At 37.0% G+C, this 14,343-nt stretch overlaps 3 protein-coding genes and 1 long non-coding RNA gene across 5 annotated transcripts in view; 2 read left to right on the plus strand and 2 right to left on the minus strand.

Annotated features, from left to right (window-relative positions):
- Nucleotides 1–14,343, minus strand: part of LOC134665058 (uncharacterized) — a 144,040-nt gene that overhangs the window by 83,716 nt on the left and 45,981 nt on the right. The window lies entirely within an intron of this gene.
- Nucleotides 1,923–8,987, plus strand: LOC134665047 (uncharacterized). 2 transcript variants are annotated; one of them, XR_010098334.1, is made up of 8 exons: nt 1,923–2,239; nt 2,611–2,750; nt 3,299–3,458; nt 4,215–4,433; nt 4,822–4,980; nt 5,687–5,821; nt 7,175–7,456; nt 7,487–8,987. XR_010098334.1 is itself a non-coding variant. In XM_063521836.1 (7 exons), exons 1-7 carry the CDS (start codon nt 2,090–2,092, stop codon nt 7,331–7,333), a joined length of 1,122 nt encoding a protein of 373 aa, XP_063377906.1. In that variant the 5' UTR covers nt 1,923–2,089; the 3' UTR covers nt 7,334–8,987. The 2 variants fall into 2 exon arrangements, 1 of the variants encoding a protein (XP_063377906.1); XM_063521836.1 differs by having other exon boundaries at nt 7,175–8,987.
- LOC134665053 (probable nuclear transport factor 2) lies at nt 9,069–12,920 on the minus strand. Its single transcript, XM_063521842.1, has 4 exons — nt 12,720–12,920; nt 11,741–11,812; nt 11,020–11,118; nt 9,069–9,736 (listed from the first exon to the last, which is right to left on the minus strand). The coding sequence occupies exons 1-4, from the start codon at nt 12,825–12,827 to the stop codon at nt 9,623–9,625; spliced, it is 393 nt and encodes a 130-aa protein (XP_063377912.1). The 5' UTR covers nt 12,828–12,920; the 3' UTR covers nt 9,069–9,622.
- The window catches only part of LOC134665045 (U4/U6 small nuclear ribonucleoprotein Prp31), a 32,847-nt gene continuing 31,800 nt past the window's right edge, over nt 13,297–14,343 (plus strand). The window contains exons 1-2 of the mRNA XM_063521828.1: nt 13,297–13,640; nt 13,888–14,023. Of these exons, the coding sequence (XP_063377898.1) occupies nt 13,443–13,640; nt 13,888–14,023 (334 nt within the window). The 5' untranslated portion in view covers nt 13,297–13,442. The remainder of the gene's footprint in view (nt 13,641–13,887; nt 14,024–14,343) is intronic.

Raw genomic sequence — 14,343 nt, forward strand, 5'->3', positions numbered from 1 at the left:
AATTTTAGTACCAAACAAGATACGAGTCTCATTTATGTACTGCCTAAACTGTGCAGTCCAACAGTTATTAAAACCGGGTAGATCGGGTAGAAATTGGGCAATAGAACTGTAATTTTATCTGGGATATATTTCACCCATTGTAAACTTGACTTGTAATGTATGTGTACATTATTAATAATAAATATGAATATGAATAAAAATAGTGCATAAGTAGGTAGGCCTTATTGGGATATGTCCGGTTCTCTCATCTCACGATATTTTACTTCGCCGAAAAGTCACTGCTAATTATGAAATATAATTTCGTAACTAACAGAACCTACAAATAAAGAAATATTTTATTAGAAAAAGTTTTATTCTTTGTAATCGAAGTCTGAATTAAAATATTCAATGTCACTTATGTTTGAGCTATCTTCAAAACAACCAGGGACACTCATAGAACTATCTTCATCTGAACTGGATGTGCTTGAATCCGGCACGTAGATTACGAATTCTTGCATATCACCTACTTAGCGGTCTTTTATTTGAGATACCGTAGGTACTTTTACACAATCCTGAAAAAGAAATTACATATAAATATGCATAAAATGGCAAGTATCAAGACTATTTGTCAGTTATTTTAAAGATCATGAATGACCTGCATATTTATGAAAATTAATATATTTTGAATTAATATACTTACCGATTATGTACCGGAGACAAGTTACTTAGGGGGCTTATTAAATAGGTAATTATTTAATATTAAATACAACATCAATACCCGCGAATAGCGGAAACACGTTACGCGACTTTTTGGAAGTCGATAGTCGGCTTTTAGCCGTTTTCTTCCCGCTGACAAAACCGAACAATGTTAAATATAATTTTCCTTGTGGTTTTATGTACGGTTTTATCGTGTTTTGAAAATATTTTATACATAAAACTTGCGGTTTTTGTTTACTTTTTACAAGAGAGGTGTCAAAGGTTTGATTGCCATATAAAATTTAAAATGTTAGTTCCCGTTTCTGCCACGACTCTTCTCTTTCCGCACGACTCTATAGTCAAAGGATATAGTCCTGACGGGACTGACGAAATCAGCGATTTGTTCAGGAAAATAATCGGTCAATCTCATCCAGTGTCCATATGTACACAAATTAAATCACCAATTTGCGTTCTCCTATGAAAATTGGCATTTTTGTGTCCGCACCTACTGATGTGATCGGGGAATCAAATTTGTATTTGCGTCCGCACGGCCCTGTTCGATCGGAGAATTTCATCAGATTGGCTAAAAATTGTCTCGTCTGGATACAACTTACATAGCCGGCCAAACAATTATTCACGTCTTTTGCTACTGATAAACTGTTTTGACCGGCTATAATTTAGCAAGCCGTTTTAATTAGTAGTAAAAGGAGGCAAATTTATTAAAATGTAGTAAATTTAAAATTTTGTGTAGGAGCTCAACAGCTCAACCCTCCACGATATTTTTTTTTTTATTTGCCGCCTTTTTCTACTGACGGAAATGGCTTGCCAAAGTATACTTATTTATTCTTTTGGTGTTGTGTATAAAGCCCCCTCCAGACTATGCGCGTGAATCGCGGGCGAAGCCGCGAACGCGAGTGTGGAGTCGATTTCGCTGTCTGCGAAAATCGACGCCACACTCGCTTCCGCGGCTTCGCGCCGCGATTCGCGCACCAGTGTGGAGGGGGCTTATGATGCTTTTTTGTCTATGTTTTATCCGAAGAAACGTTCATAAACCATACCTGTATAAAATTAAAATGATTGTTTACTTAAGTTTTCTCCGACCAATAATTAAATATGGCATAATCAAATACAATTCCATCAATAACATCGTAGATACATGATTTTTGATATGCACGATATACTGATAAATGTTAATTTTTTAGCAAGTTTAAAATCACTTTCCCCTCTAGATTCTGAACGTTACAAATCGCTATTTATGCTTGTCAAAATAACGAGAAGGAAGGGAGATCTATTTCATTCGTAGTGATAAAATTACCAACTTCTCAATATTGTGACCCCAATATCTATTATTTCAGCCGAAAGTTCAAGTCAAATCTAAATGAGAAAACAGTTTTCATGTTTTATCCCAGATTGAATGGTCGAAATGAGAGACCTACCATACTTTACTTGTTTGGTTCTGTACATATTTTCTTTCCAAATTATTGCTACGAATTCTCGTACATCTAATATTTGGAAACTTAATCCTGAAGAAGGTACAATAGTTGATGGCAATACGTTGACCCAGGTCAGATAATTCTATTCTTAAATGCGACTTTTATATAATCAATTCACACAACATTGTTTTGCACCACGATATATGTTACAACCCTTGCAGTGTGCTCGATGTATTTTATTTGACTATAAGTCACGTGAACATGAACTTTTTATACCTCCATGTATTGGTACAACTTTGAAGAACATCCATTTGAGTGCATGTCAAGTTGTAGAAATATTTCAAGATCCCTAAGCTAAATTTATATTATATTTGGTGTCCGTTGGAGTTTTGCTACCATTATTACCAGTATTTTACCCTCTCAAATATTGTTTACATGTGCATTGACACAACACACTGATAAGTAATTTATTTACTATAAACTTTACTCTGTTTTGTAACAGGATGATGCTGATAAGCAAAAAATGACTGAAGAAGACCCCATATTCAACATAATAACCTCCACCGTGTACTATGGGAACACTTGGACCAAGCATGGCTTTGACATGTTTTGTACTGACTGCCAAGCTTATGAACAGCAAAGGTAAATAGATATTATTTTAATACTAAATCCACAGAATAAATAATAGTACTAAACTTTCTACAAAACCGAAGTTTGACAGTGGTGGACTTTGGCACCCCTGGCTAAATCTTAACCTCTAGCCGCCCATACGTCAAACCTTGCCAAGCAAAATGATATTTTATTTTGTCAACACAAAGTTCAAATTAGAATGGAACAGGAGACCTTTTTATAGGTCTCTGGGCTACAGGTTAAGGGTGCCTTCATGTTTAGTGTTTATAAAACTGTTCAAGATTATGGAATGTTTTCAAGTAGGCCAAGAAGCATTGTGTTATTCACCTTAGAATTCAATTGTTTAATGAATATATTTTGTATTGCTTGTTGCTATTAGTTTATCTCTGTAGTCATACATATCTTTTGGCTCCTGTTCTCAAAAACAGACAGACAAAGTATTTATTTATTATTCTTAACTATTCAAATTAAGTTTCTATTTTTCTATTCAGACAAAATAAAACAAAAGAAACCTTGTAAACATATTACTAAGACCCACTAACATTATTTTCCTGTCACAGATCCGGCGTTGAAAACGGAGATGAGTCGACACTGACTGAGACTAATGGTGATGTTGACGACGAATACTTGGACTGCGGGAAGGCTGTCAACTTCACATACTATGACAACCTTGTGGGGGTGGCCAGGCGCCATAGACATCCAAATGTTCCTGAGCCACAGGTAATTTAAATAATTATTTTACCACAGCTTTTGCTGGCAATGCTGCTTGTATAAAACTTGCAAATGTCACTCCTATACATTTGATTTCTCGTCCTAATTACACTTAAACCCCTCTCTTGAAAGAGGATTTTTAAGAGCATAATTTAGGTGTTTTAATCCACATCGTAAACTTTCTACTGGAGCATTCCATGAAATTGTCTACCGTTTGTCCCGTACAAACGCGATATTCTGAAGATTTGCAGATATGAGTTTCCATTTCTATGACAAATGGTCAAAAATATACACAGAAAAATAATCGCCTGCTTTAAATGCCGAAAAAAAAGTTGCAACACAGGAAATAAAATGCATTTGTACGGGACAGTCCGTGGAATGCTCCTACTAAACTTAATCCCTTTCCTATTTCTTTGCCTAGAAATTATTTTACTATTCATTATGTATAATAATAGGAAGTAAACTGATCTATACATGAAATAGGAATGAAATGAAACACTAGATGGCCTTGAATATTAGGCAATAAGGGCAATGACCTTTCGTTTCTGCATAAATGTTTTACAAAGTAAAATATACAAGTCTATTCGTGAGTTTCATTACCTAGTAATTAAAATTAGCTTGAATACTGTCTTGTGGTGCAAATGAGGAATAAATTGGAATAAAACACCTGGGCTAAGTAGGTATTGTGATTAAACAATATATTATAGGTATTTGATTTATTAGTATATCAATCAAACTGCAGAATTTCCTACAATTTTATTACAGGTGGCTCTTATATTCACAAAAAAGAAGTCCTTTAAAAATGGTGTGACGGAGCTGGATATAAACGCTCTGGAGAAACGACTGAAGAAAGCTAAGAGAGAGAAACCAAAGTCAGTACAGCTTTACAACCAAATCGGCAACTTTTGGAGAATCAAGGGTGACACTAGACAGAGCATTGAATGCTTCCGGCGAGCGTTGGCCGTGTCTCCTTATAATGCAGAAGTAAGTATTTATCTTTTTATGGACACACATATCATAAACCTTCTATAATGCGTTCAAAAACCGCAATGTACGGCCAGCATAAAGATAAACTTTTGTTACAACCAATTTCTTACAATGCAAAATGATGGTACCATCAAGCTGTTGTTGAAAGTGGTTCTAGGAACTCTTTCATAAACAACTTCAACACAGAATCGTCTTGATGATGATGAATGTCTGAAGGAAAACAGTAGTCGGCCATAGAAGCTACATAGTGCCAGACTCCAGTACCTCGACGGCGTTATCTTTTTTTCACCTACACCCTCCAACTCACTCATCCCAAGACTCTTCATTGTCACGTGCTCTCCAAATGTAACCCTTAACATGTTTACAATAAAGTCTCAAATCCCAGGTGCTCCTGAACCTGGCGCGCGTGCTATTCACACTGCAGTATCTCGACGACGCTATCTACCTGACGCGCCGCTCGCTCGAGGTTCAGCCGCCGGACCGCAGCGCGTGGCAGCAGTACTTCACGCTCGGGGAGATATTCAAAGCTTATGGACATTATCAGGTAACAATTCGTAGACCTTACTGCAAAGACATACTTAAGGTCAGCTAAGACTTGCTAATAAGTCGCTGCAGTATTTAGACGACGCCATCTTGAGGCGCCGCTCGCTCGAGGTTCAGCCGCCGGACCGCAGCGCGTGGCAATAGTACTTCACGCTCGGGGAGATATTCAAAGCTTATGGACATTATCAGGTAACAATTCGCAGACTTTACTGCAAAGACATAAGATACTTAAGGTCAGTTAAGACTTGCTGTAAGTCACTGCAGTATTTAGACGACGCCAATCTGACTCGACGCTCGCTGGAGGTTCAGCCGCCGGACCGCAGTGCGTGGCTGCAGTATTCACGCTCAAGGAGATATTCAAAGTTTATGGACACTATCAGGTATGTACCCTTGTCGGTTCTGTACCTGCCTTTCACACTGTGCCTACCTGACGCACCGCTCGTAGGTATTTTCCTTGCGAATTGCGATTTATATGTTTAACCCGAACCTCGGTTAACTTTGTCAATGGATGCGCACGGGAGGATGCAGCAAAAGAAGCCAGGATTCGGTTCGAACAAATATCTGTATCATAATACAAATAAATGCCCTTACCAGGGACTTTGAACCCGGGACCATCGGCTTCATAGGCAGGGTCACTACCCACTAGGCCAGCCTGTAGGTATGCCTGTACCTGTGACCGGTCGTCATAAATTAATATAATTTCGCAGGAAGCAGCGGTACATCTCAAGCACGCGTTAGATTTGAGACCGGACTTCGAACCGGCGCTGACGGCGCTAAAGGACATTGAGAACATACCGGAGGCAAACGTGCACGTGTACACGCTCCTTATTATTGTGTGTTTGGTGAGTGTATTGTCCCCATTATTCATAGAACTTAGAAAACCTTTGTGACATTTTTTCTTTACCTATAAAACTCAAATTTCTAAATGACAGGGCCAACTTACGGGTGTACCCTTGTTTTGCCGACAAACTTTTCATCGAATATTATTTCATCGACAACGATTCATCGAAACGTTAGTAGTAGTAATATTGTTTGGCGTGATTTTGTTTCATATACTATTTATTTCCATTTTTCTTACTGCGTATAAATACTATTCAACGAATATTACTTGATCGCTGATTTGTTTCAAATTATTTTAATTGGCACAACTACTAAACATTGCAATTCATTTGTTCGACGTATTACTTTAATACATTTTTATATGTCGTACTACTCATTTATACATTTTTCTGTTGTAACAAAGGTTTCAATTAGGTTAGAACTACGACCCCACACAGAAACGAACGGCTTTCAAAGTGGGTTTAGGTTAGGTTTGAACTGCGACCCCACACAGAAACGAACGGCTTTCAAAGTAGGTTTAGGTTAGGTTAGAACTGCGACCCCACACGGAAACGAACGGCTTTCAAAGTAGGTTTAGGTTAGGTTAGAACTGCGACCCCACACAAAAACGAACGGCTTCCAAAGTAGGTTTAGGTTAGGTTAGAACTGCGACTCCACACAGAAACGAACGGCTATCAAAGTAGGTTTAGGTTAGGTTAGAACTGCGACCCCACACAGAAACGAACGGCTTTCAAAGTAGGTTTAGGTTAGGTTAGAACTGCGACCCCACACAGAAACGAACTGCTATCAAAGTCAAATATTACATAGTGACATAATTTTATGCGTAGTAAATTGTATTAAATGCAATCCAAAATGAAATAAGAAAACCCGTAACGAAATACCACGATATAAACTATATACGAAATAACTGGAGTGCCAATTAAAAGTCCCAGATTTAAATTTACTAGTATCAATTCTTCGACGCAATAACTTGTCGATGAAATGAAAATACTTGAAACGTTGTCTTCGAAATAACATTCGATGAAATGTCTGTCGGCAATTCAAGGGTAAACCCAACTTACGCCTTGCGGTACTAAATGAAAAGGCTTTATTGATACGATACGTTTCAATAGCATATGCACTCTGCTCTGCGGGCCAGCGATCTATTGCAATTCAATCCGCGCAACACTCACGAAACGAATGTAATGTTTTGTGACAACTGGACAGCCGGAATTACCGCAAAATGTACAAAGGCGTTCAGCGTCACCTACATTAGCTGTCAAACTCGAAGCACGAATTTTGCTTCGCATCTTATTTAGTCAATGAATTTGCTGGTTGCAGCTTAGCAACTATATGATGTTAAATCCTCTTCCCAGGTGATGGGCGTCCTCCTCGTTATCCTCTCGTCCGTGGACAACAACGGCGAAGCGGAGGAGCACAAAACTCAGCGCCACTTCAACCGCGCCATGGCGATGCGCTCCCTGCGAGGCGTGGCCTTACCCGGCTCGCGCGGCCGCAAGAAAGGCGGCTCCTAAGCGGGATAGCGGAAACCCGGTCTAATGTCGATGGTTTTGTGTAGTTCGATTCGACGATGTACTTTGGATTTAAATTATTTGAACTTTGTTTATAATTTCTAGATGGCGGCGATCTAAAATGGCGTTTAGAAAATGTAGCTAGCTAAAAAAAAGTAATTTAAAATGAGTCATAAACTAATCTGTCCAATATTTAAATTTTTGGTACAAGTTTTTATTGCCGACTGTAATTTTCTTTGTACAGTCATCAACTACTAGATAGTTCAAAGTAGATAGAGTTATTTTTATTTATTACAGTTCCTATACCTTCTGTGTCCAATTATCATCAGAAAGTTACAGATGTACTTAGCTATGCTCAACTTCATCATAATTGGAATACTAGGAAATGAAATTGATCGTGCAATACTACCTATTTGAGAGCTATTAAGTCACAAGCAATGTGTTTTTAGTGTCTAGAAATTATAAACAGTAGGTATGATTTTATTAAGTGAAGGAAATTAGAAATCCGATTTGGTTAAATGCTCAGTTAGGAATTCTTAATTATTAGTTTTTATGGAGGTTGTGATTAAATTACTTAATTTTTATATCACAGACATTAGACCGGCGATCTTTATGACATTTTATCGCTTGATAATTACAAAATTGACAGCTAAAATGTTCCAGTATCGCTATTGATATCTATGAGTAAGAAACCGATGTTGTGGTACTGTTTCGTGAAATATTTTCTTGAAAATAGTGAGTAACTTGCATTTAAAAATGAGTTGTGATTGAAACTAGAATTTTGCAGCGATGGGAAAATTTTGCCATATATTCGGGTCCACACAACAAGACGCCTCGTCAGGAAATTGCCGCGCGGAGCAACTCGGTCGTTAGAGATGTGCCTCGCCCGAGGTACGACTATAGAGACCGAGATGCTTCGCGAGGCGGCTCGTTCTATGTGGACCCGCCTAATTTATAATTCAATGTCAAATTGTCAGATTCCAAAAATTTTACGAAACAGTGCGATAAAGAGAGGCTAATGTACAAAAGTGACCTAACCGGTCTTGCCATGTCTAATTTGATCTCTGCTTAGTAGTCTTCGTCACCTATTGATAGTTCCCTAATGTGTCGTGTTTCCTTTTAGCGGTTTCGGTATATCGAACGGCTTATCAAATTTACAAATGTTAATCTACAAGAAAAACCTGGTTCTTGTCATAATGTATTTTATTCTAAGTCTTATTTAACTGCTAATGCTTGATAAGCAATATTAATACATAACTACATGGAAGGCAATGGAATGAATAAACCTCGAATTTCGTAAGTCATAATCAATAATAGTTATATTTTTGCAAATTGTTACTCCTTCAAAATGCAGTATTATAGGGATCTACATATAAAGCGCGATTTTGGTTTGAAGACTCGGGTCGGTTGTGGCGTGCAAGCCTAAGGAGCGTCTACTTTTGCAACCTAGTCATTCACTTAGACAAGTGGGCCTACAGGCCGCGTGTGTGTTTCGTTAGTAGTGCATGCAAATAACTTGTTAAGTGTTCGTAGTGTCTAAGGATTTAAAGGGAGGAGCGTCTTAAATTCTGAGATTGGTGAAATGTACCTGTTTTCAGTGGTTCTTTTGTTAATTTTTGACTATTTATTACTTAATACATGATTGTCTTAGCATCAACTTTCGTTTCCTTTACTTATTTTCAGGTGATGTGCAAAAGAAAGGATGAGTAAAATTAAACCTATTAAACGAAACAAAATGTTACAAAATTATAATGTATTTATTATAAAATGTATACACGTAACTGAAAATTACGCCCTTTCGAAGCTTTATTACATCTAAGCGGAAAACCACAATTTACTTAGAGGTTCTTAAATTTGAAAATTCACAATTGGGCAATTCATTTACTAGTTACTTATACCTAGATAACCAAAACAAGATGCACTTGCAGCGTGATGACGAATATTGAAAAATGTTGATCGACATTAAAATTGCGACTCGCGAGCCAAGCGAAAGGGACATTAGGCGTAATTCATAAAAACACCTATAAAATTCACGAGACATACTCATTAAATTGGAGCGAACAGTGTCATGAGAATGTTTTTGATTTAAATATTATATCATTCGCTTCAATTGAACCAGTAGTCAACACATTCACAGTTTAGTGTGCCTTAAAATGTACAGAACAATATCAATATGGTTTAACGGAATCTCTATGGAAGTTTATACATTGGACGCTCAGGATTGAAATAGGTTATGGTAAAAGTGAACGTGGTAGTCTCTTCACATTGATTCGCGATGGGCAGTCTAGGGTTTTAGGCGACGTCGTGAATGCAGAGACGGAAGATGTCATGCTGAACGAAGAAGGAGTCTCCAAGTGTTTTTAGTACAAACGTCTGCATGTAGGAGTGTGGTGGGTCGTCGTCACACTGAAAACAAATGAGAAATTATTTAGATATACAATAATTCGAATACCTAGAAACCTAAAACCCGCTCAAGTCGACGAAAAGCCTAAAGCACCATGATTTGTGCCTGGCTTTCAAGTAAGATTTATATTTGATAGCTTGTAATTAAGTGAGTGAGTGATCTAAAATGTCACACACATGTGTGTGACAATTTAGAGGAGACCAACACAAATGTTATTTTCTTTTGTTTTATTGATCTCTCTCATTTTTAGGGTTCCGTACTAAGACTTCGCTGTCCGTCCGTCCGTCCGTCTGTCACCAGGCTGTATCTCACGAGCCGTGATAGCTAGACAGCTGAAATTTTCACAGATGATGTATTTCTGTTGCCGCTATAACAACCAATACTAAAAACAGAATAAAATAAAGATTTAAATGGGGCTCCCATACAACAAACGTGATTTTTGACCAAAGTTAAGCAACGTCGGGAGTGGTCAGTTAATGGGTGACCGTTTTTTGTTTGCTTTTTTTTTTGCATTATGGTACGGAACCCTTCGTGCGCGAGTCCGACTCGCACTTGCCCGGTTTTTTAATATATAATTTACAATACATTTTCCCTTTTATAATAATTATATCCATCTATAAATCCAATTGTATTTGTTATCTCTCCTGCTGTTCAATAATTATATAAACAAGCTACATATTATAAGGTTAATGTCATTAACTAAATGTCAATCACCTCTGCAAAGAGATAACATTATGATTATTCTGACCGAACCTACATCAGTCTACAATGATAATGATAAGACACAAAATGCATTACATTTCCTTAATACATAATGTATTTATATTTAATGATTTGGGTTTTGAATGGATTTGCAACCTGTCCTTTATGGCTCCTCTTCACGTTGGGCCAAAGCCAACGCCAACGAGGGACGCATTTATGCGTTAGAGGGAGCAAGTGATATTGCTGTCTCATTCTACCGCATGGCTGCATCCCTCGTTGGCGTTGGCGTTGGCCCAACGTGAAGAGGAGCCATTAAAGATAATGAAAACCTTGATAAGATGTTAAAAGTCTACAGTTTTGATTTAATTAATGAATTGAATGGTTATCTAAATAGTTAATTATAGACACCCCATAGCATGACTTGCGTTGTCGCGCGTGACTCAATATGGAAGTCAAGCTCTGCTTCAAGAATGTTGCGCACAAGAAATTAATAATGCAAGTCTTGCTAAGTGGTCAGATGGTTCTAAGATCTGCATACAAGATATTTTCGCAGTATTTGTGATAATAAAAATATAATGCTTACTTGCAACCTGCCAAGAACATTAATTAGAACACCACCATCAAACATAGGCTGTGAGTCAATTGATGTGATAAACCTGCCAATTTTTTGGAATCCCAAGCCCTGAAAATAAATAGTCAAATTTATTAAAATAATATACCATAACAAAAGTTTGCTCAACACACATTTTTACTTTTATTCAAAAGACAAAAAAAATACAAACATACTATTGATATAAAAAATGTGTTCAGTATATAAAATGTATATGCAGTCATATTTTTTATTAAGTATAAGTACAGTTACAGTAGAAAATCGAATCATACGCATAACCCAGATGTACCCAAGTGGGTACAATGGGCGCTAATGGTAGTACTAAGTAATGTGAATTTTGTTTTGCTGAAACAAAGTAGCAATTGAGTTATTGACATAAATTGAGATCTTTTTAATAAATACATATAATACATAGAGTTAAGACCAAGACAAGCCTGCAACGATTTTCATAGCACACACAGTGCAAGTGTTATTTATATGTCATAATTTCATAGAAGTTTGATATAATATTTGACCTGTGTGTGAAATCGTTGCAGACTTGTCTTGGTCTAACTCTAAATGGTTGCCATGCAGAGTGCAGCAATATTGTCTAAGGTTGCAAAATCATTATTGTATTTGGCACCCTGCCCAAATATCTTTGACCTAGCTAGAGCTTGACTATACATAAATAAGCATGACATTTCTGAACACTTACATTTAATTTTTCCATAATTTTAACAGCACCTTGTAGTTGCACTCCTTCAAATGTCATAAAAGATGTTTCTACCTGAAATAAGCAATGATTCAAAATTAGCAAGGATAGACAATTAGACAGTCAACATTTGAAGACATGGTCAAACACTGCTACTTCGAAGGGAACCTGGCCAAATCTGGGCTTTCCAAACATCATTATTTAGTCTGTATAATATATTCAGCAGCAGTATTAGTCAGGTAAATACATGAAATTGGTACTATTTTCTACAGACAATAAGATTAAGGTCTATTGTAAGTACCTAATTTTCCTAGATGGCCCTATTATTCTTAGTATCAGTATCAGTCATGTTCCTTGAGCAAGAGGGAGCTGAAACCCTGCCTAGGATTGTGTACGGATCAGGATATGGAAACCCAAACTGCCTAGGACCGCAAGTGAAATAATATGATTTCAGCCCTACAAACGAACATAGGGTAAGATGTATGACAGTATAGAGGGTGGGTAGTTAGTAAATTCAATTGATCAAAAACTTGAAACTCTGCTTCTTAATTTTGTGATACAATTTTTAATGTTAGTATGACAACTGACAGAGGCAATAATTTTAATATATACATTTTTACCAGGTAGCAATATAAATTGATGTATAATTGTAATTGCCAATTACTGTATATTTTAAACATAAATATGTGTCCATATTATAACCTAGTTGTTGTAGCAGAATAAGAAATAAGTTTGCGTTTGGGTACACTGGTGTGTATTGGCATTGGCTACTTTCTAAAGTTAACTACTTTTACTGCAGTTATAGGACATTGCACCGAAAGTCGAAATATTGCGTAGATGATTCATCTGTCTTATAAACAAACTATCGATGACATCAGAACATCCCACAGAGAGGTTATTTGAAAAGTTATGTGTGACAGAATGAGGCATTCGTCTTAATGAAATATAATAGCTGCAGCTCACAATGCAAAGAAGCACTCACGTTGTACAAATTTGCCAGATTTGGTCGCTGTGCCGGGTCGTCGAATAGCGCATAATATTGTTGAACAAATCCTTTTCCGATTGCATCGTATTGTGGATTTAGCGCCATTTAGACGATTTTTGGTTTCAAACTCACTGTAACGACCACAAAATTGCCGAAAATGTAAATTTCAGGCTTTCGGCATGCCCCTTCCACAGACAGCGAAAAATGGCAACCACCACTGACCAACCGTTTTCAGTGTTACCAGTAAGTACTTTTCGTTCAGAAATTAGAATGACATAATGCAATGATGTTGTAAAGGCCCTAACACACTACCGCACCGCACCAAGGTTACTGAGCGCCGCATAAGTGTGAGCGAGTAAGAAATATCTCTTTCTCGCTCTCTTATGGGTGTGGAGCACCAAGGTCGCGTCGCGGTGCGGTAGTGTGTTAACCGGATAGCGATTGATATCGATAAAATATAGTGTAGCACAACACTACATAACCATAAACAAATCTGTTGTAAAAAAAAAACGCGACAATATGTATGACGTATGACTGACACAAGTGACACATGAGTGACGATTTTGTACGTTTTGTACCGATTTGTGCGTGGTGTTGGTGATTTTTTGCTGGAAATTGATAAAAGTACAAATATACTATAATTTTCATTCAGTAATAATTATTAATTTCGTGGTGGTTCGAGTACTTATCCCGCTTCTTTAGCCACAACCATCTCTTACCATGTCCTTAGCGGATGAATTGCTCGCTGATTTGGAAGAAAACGACGATGGGGAACTGGAAGCAGCTATTGAAAACAAAACATCTAAAGATGAACACGAATTCGCCGTGCCCCATCCTGTTATTCCTATGGAGGAAGACATTAAAAGTGTCACTATAAGAGAATTAGCGAAATTGAGGCACTCGGACCGCCTTCAGAGGGTATGTTGCGATATATTTTACAACAAATGTTATTCCTTCTTTTTGGTTCTCCTGTGATACTCAAGACAGTCATTGAATGAGACCGCATAAAGACAAAACAAAAGATTTCATTTATCATGCTTAAGATAGGATATTTCAGAGAGATTTCCACAACAAATAGGTTGTTAACAAATATACAATACTAGAAATAACAAATACTAGAAATGAAGTATAGAATATTCACCCATCAGCATTTTTTTTATCACAGGTCATAGCAGAAATTCAGCAGAATGTTGGTAATGATCGTAAAAAAATTGAAGTGACCGGACTCATGGAATCGGACCCCGAATACCAACTGATTGTGGAAGCTAACAACATAGCTGTGGAAATTGATGGTGAAATTGGTAGGTTTATAATAAATTGTTTTTTCAATTATTTTATATAAGGACACAGTAATACAACTAACTAGAGCAAGTGATTATTATTGTTATTTATTTTTTATTTAATTATACATATTTACACTAGCTCCAAGAGCGAACTGATGCATGTATATATATCACAGCACTTGTGTTTCTTTTGCACTTTTTAAAGTTCTAAAATATGTGTAGAGTTGTGTAGAACAATTGCAACTTTCTAAATTTCTTTGTGTTTGTCATAGGCTGAATGCCTTTGATTTTTCTATTTCTTTATTATATTGAAAATTTTAAAATGTTTTTATCACCAA

The sequence above is a fragment of the Cydia fagiglandana genome, chromosome 6, assembly GCF_963556715.1.
Source record: "Cydia fagiglandana chromosome 6, ilCydFagi1.1, whole genome shotgun sequence".
NCBI classification, from domain to species: domain Eukaryota; kingdom Metazoa; phylum Arthropoda; class Insecta; order Lepidoptera; family Tortricidae; genus Cydia; species Cydia fagiglandana.

Excerpts from the sequence above, each read along its gene's own strand:
- LOC134665047 (XM_063521836.1), top strand. The coding sequence starts at position 2,090 with ATGGTCGAAATGAGAGACCTACCATACTTTACTTGTTTGGTTCTGTAC. Across the intron at positions 4,434-4,821 it reads TGTCTCCTTATAATGCAGAA|GTGCTCCTGAACCTGGCGCG; the intron begins GTAAGTATTTAT and ends CTCAAATCCCAG. Across the intron at positions 4,981-5,686 it reads AAGCTTATGGACATTATCAG|GAAGCAGCGGTACATCTCAA; the intron begins GTAACAATTCGT and ends ATAATTTCGCAG.
- LOC134665053 (XM_063521842.1), bottom strand. The coding sequence starts at position 12,827 with ATGGCGCTAAATCCACAATACGATGCAATCGGAAAAGGATTTGTTCAA. Across the intron at positions 11,119-11,740 it reads AAATTATGGAAAAATTAAAT|GGCTTGGGATTCCAAAAAAT; the intron begins GTAAGTGTTCAG and ends ATTTATTTTCAG. Across the intron at positions 9,737-11,019 it reads ATGTTCTTGGCAGGTTGCAA|TGTGACGACGACCCACCACA; the intron begins GTAAGCATTATA and ends ATTTGTTTTCAG.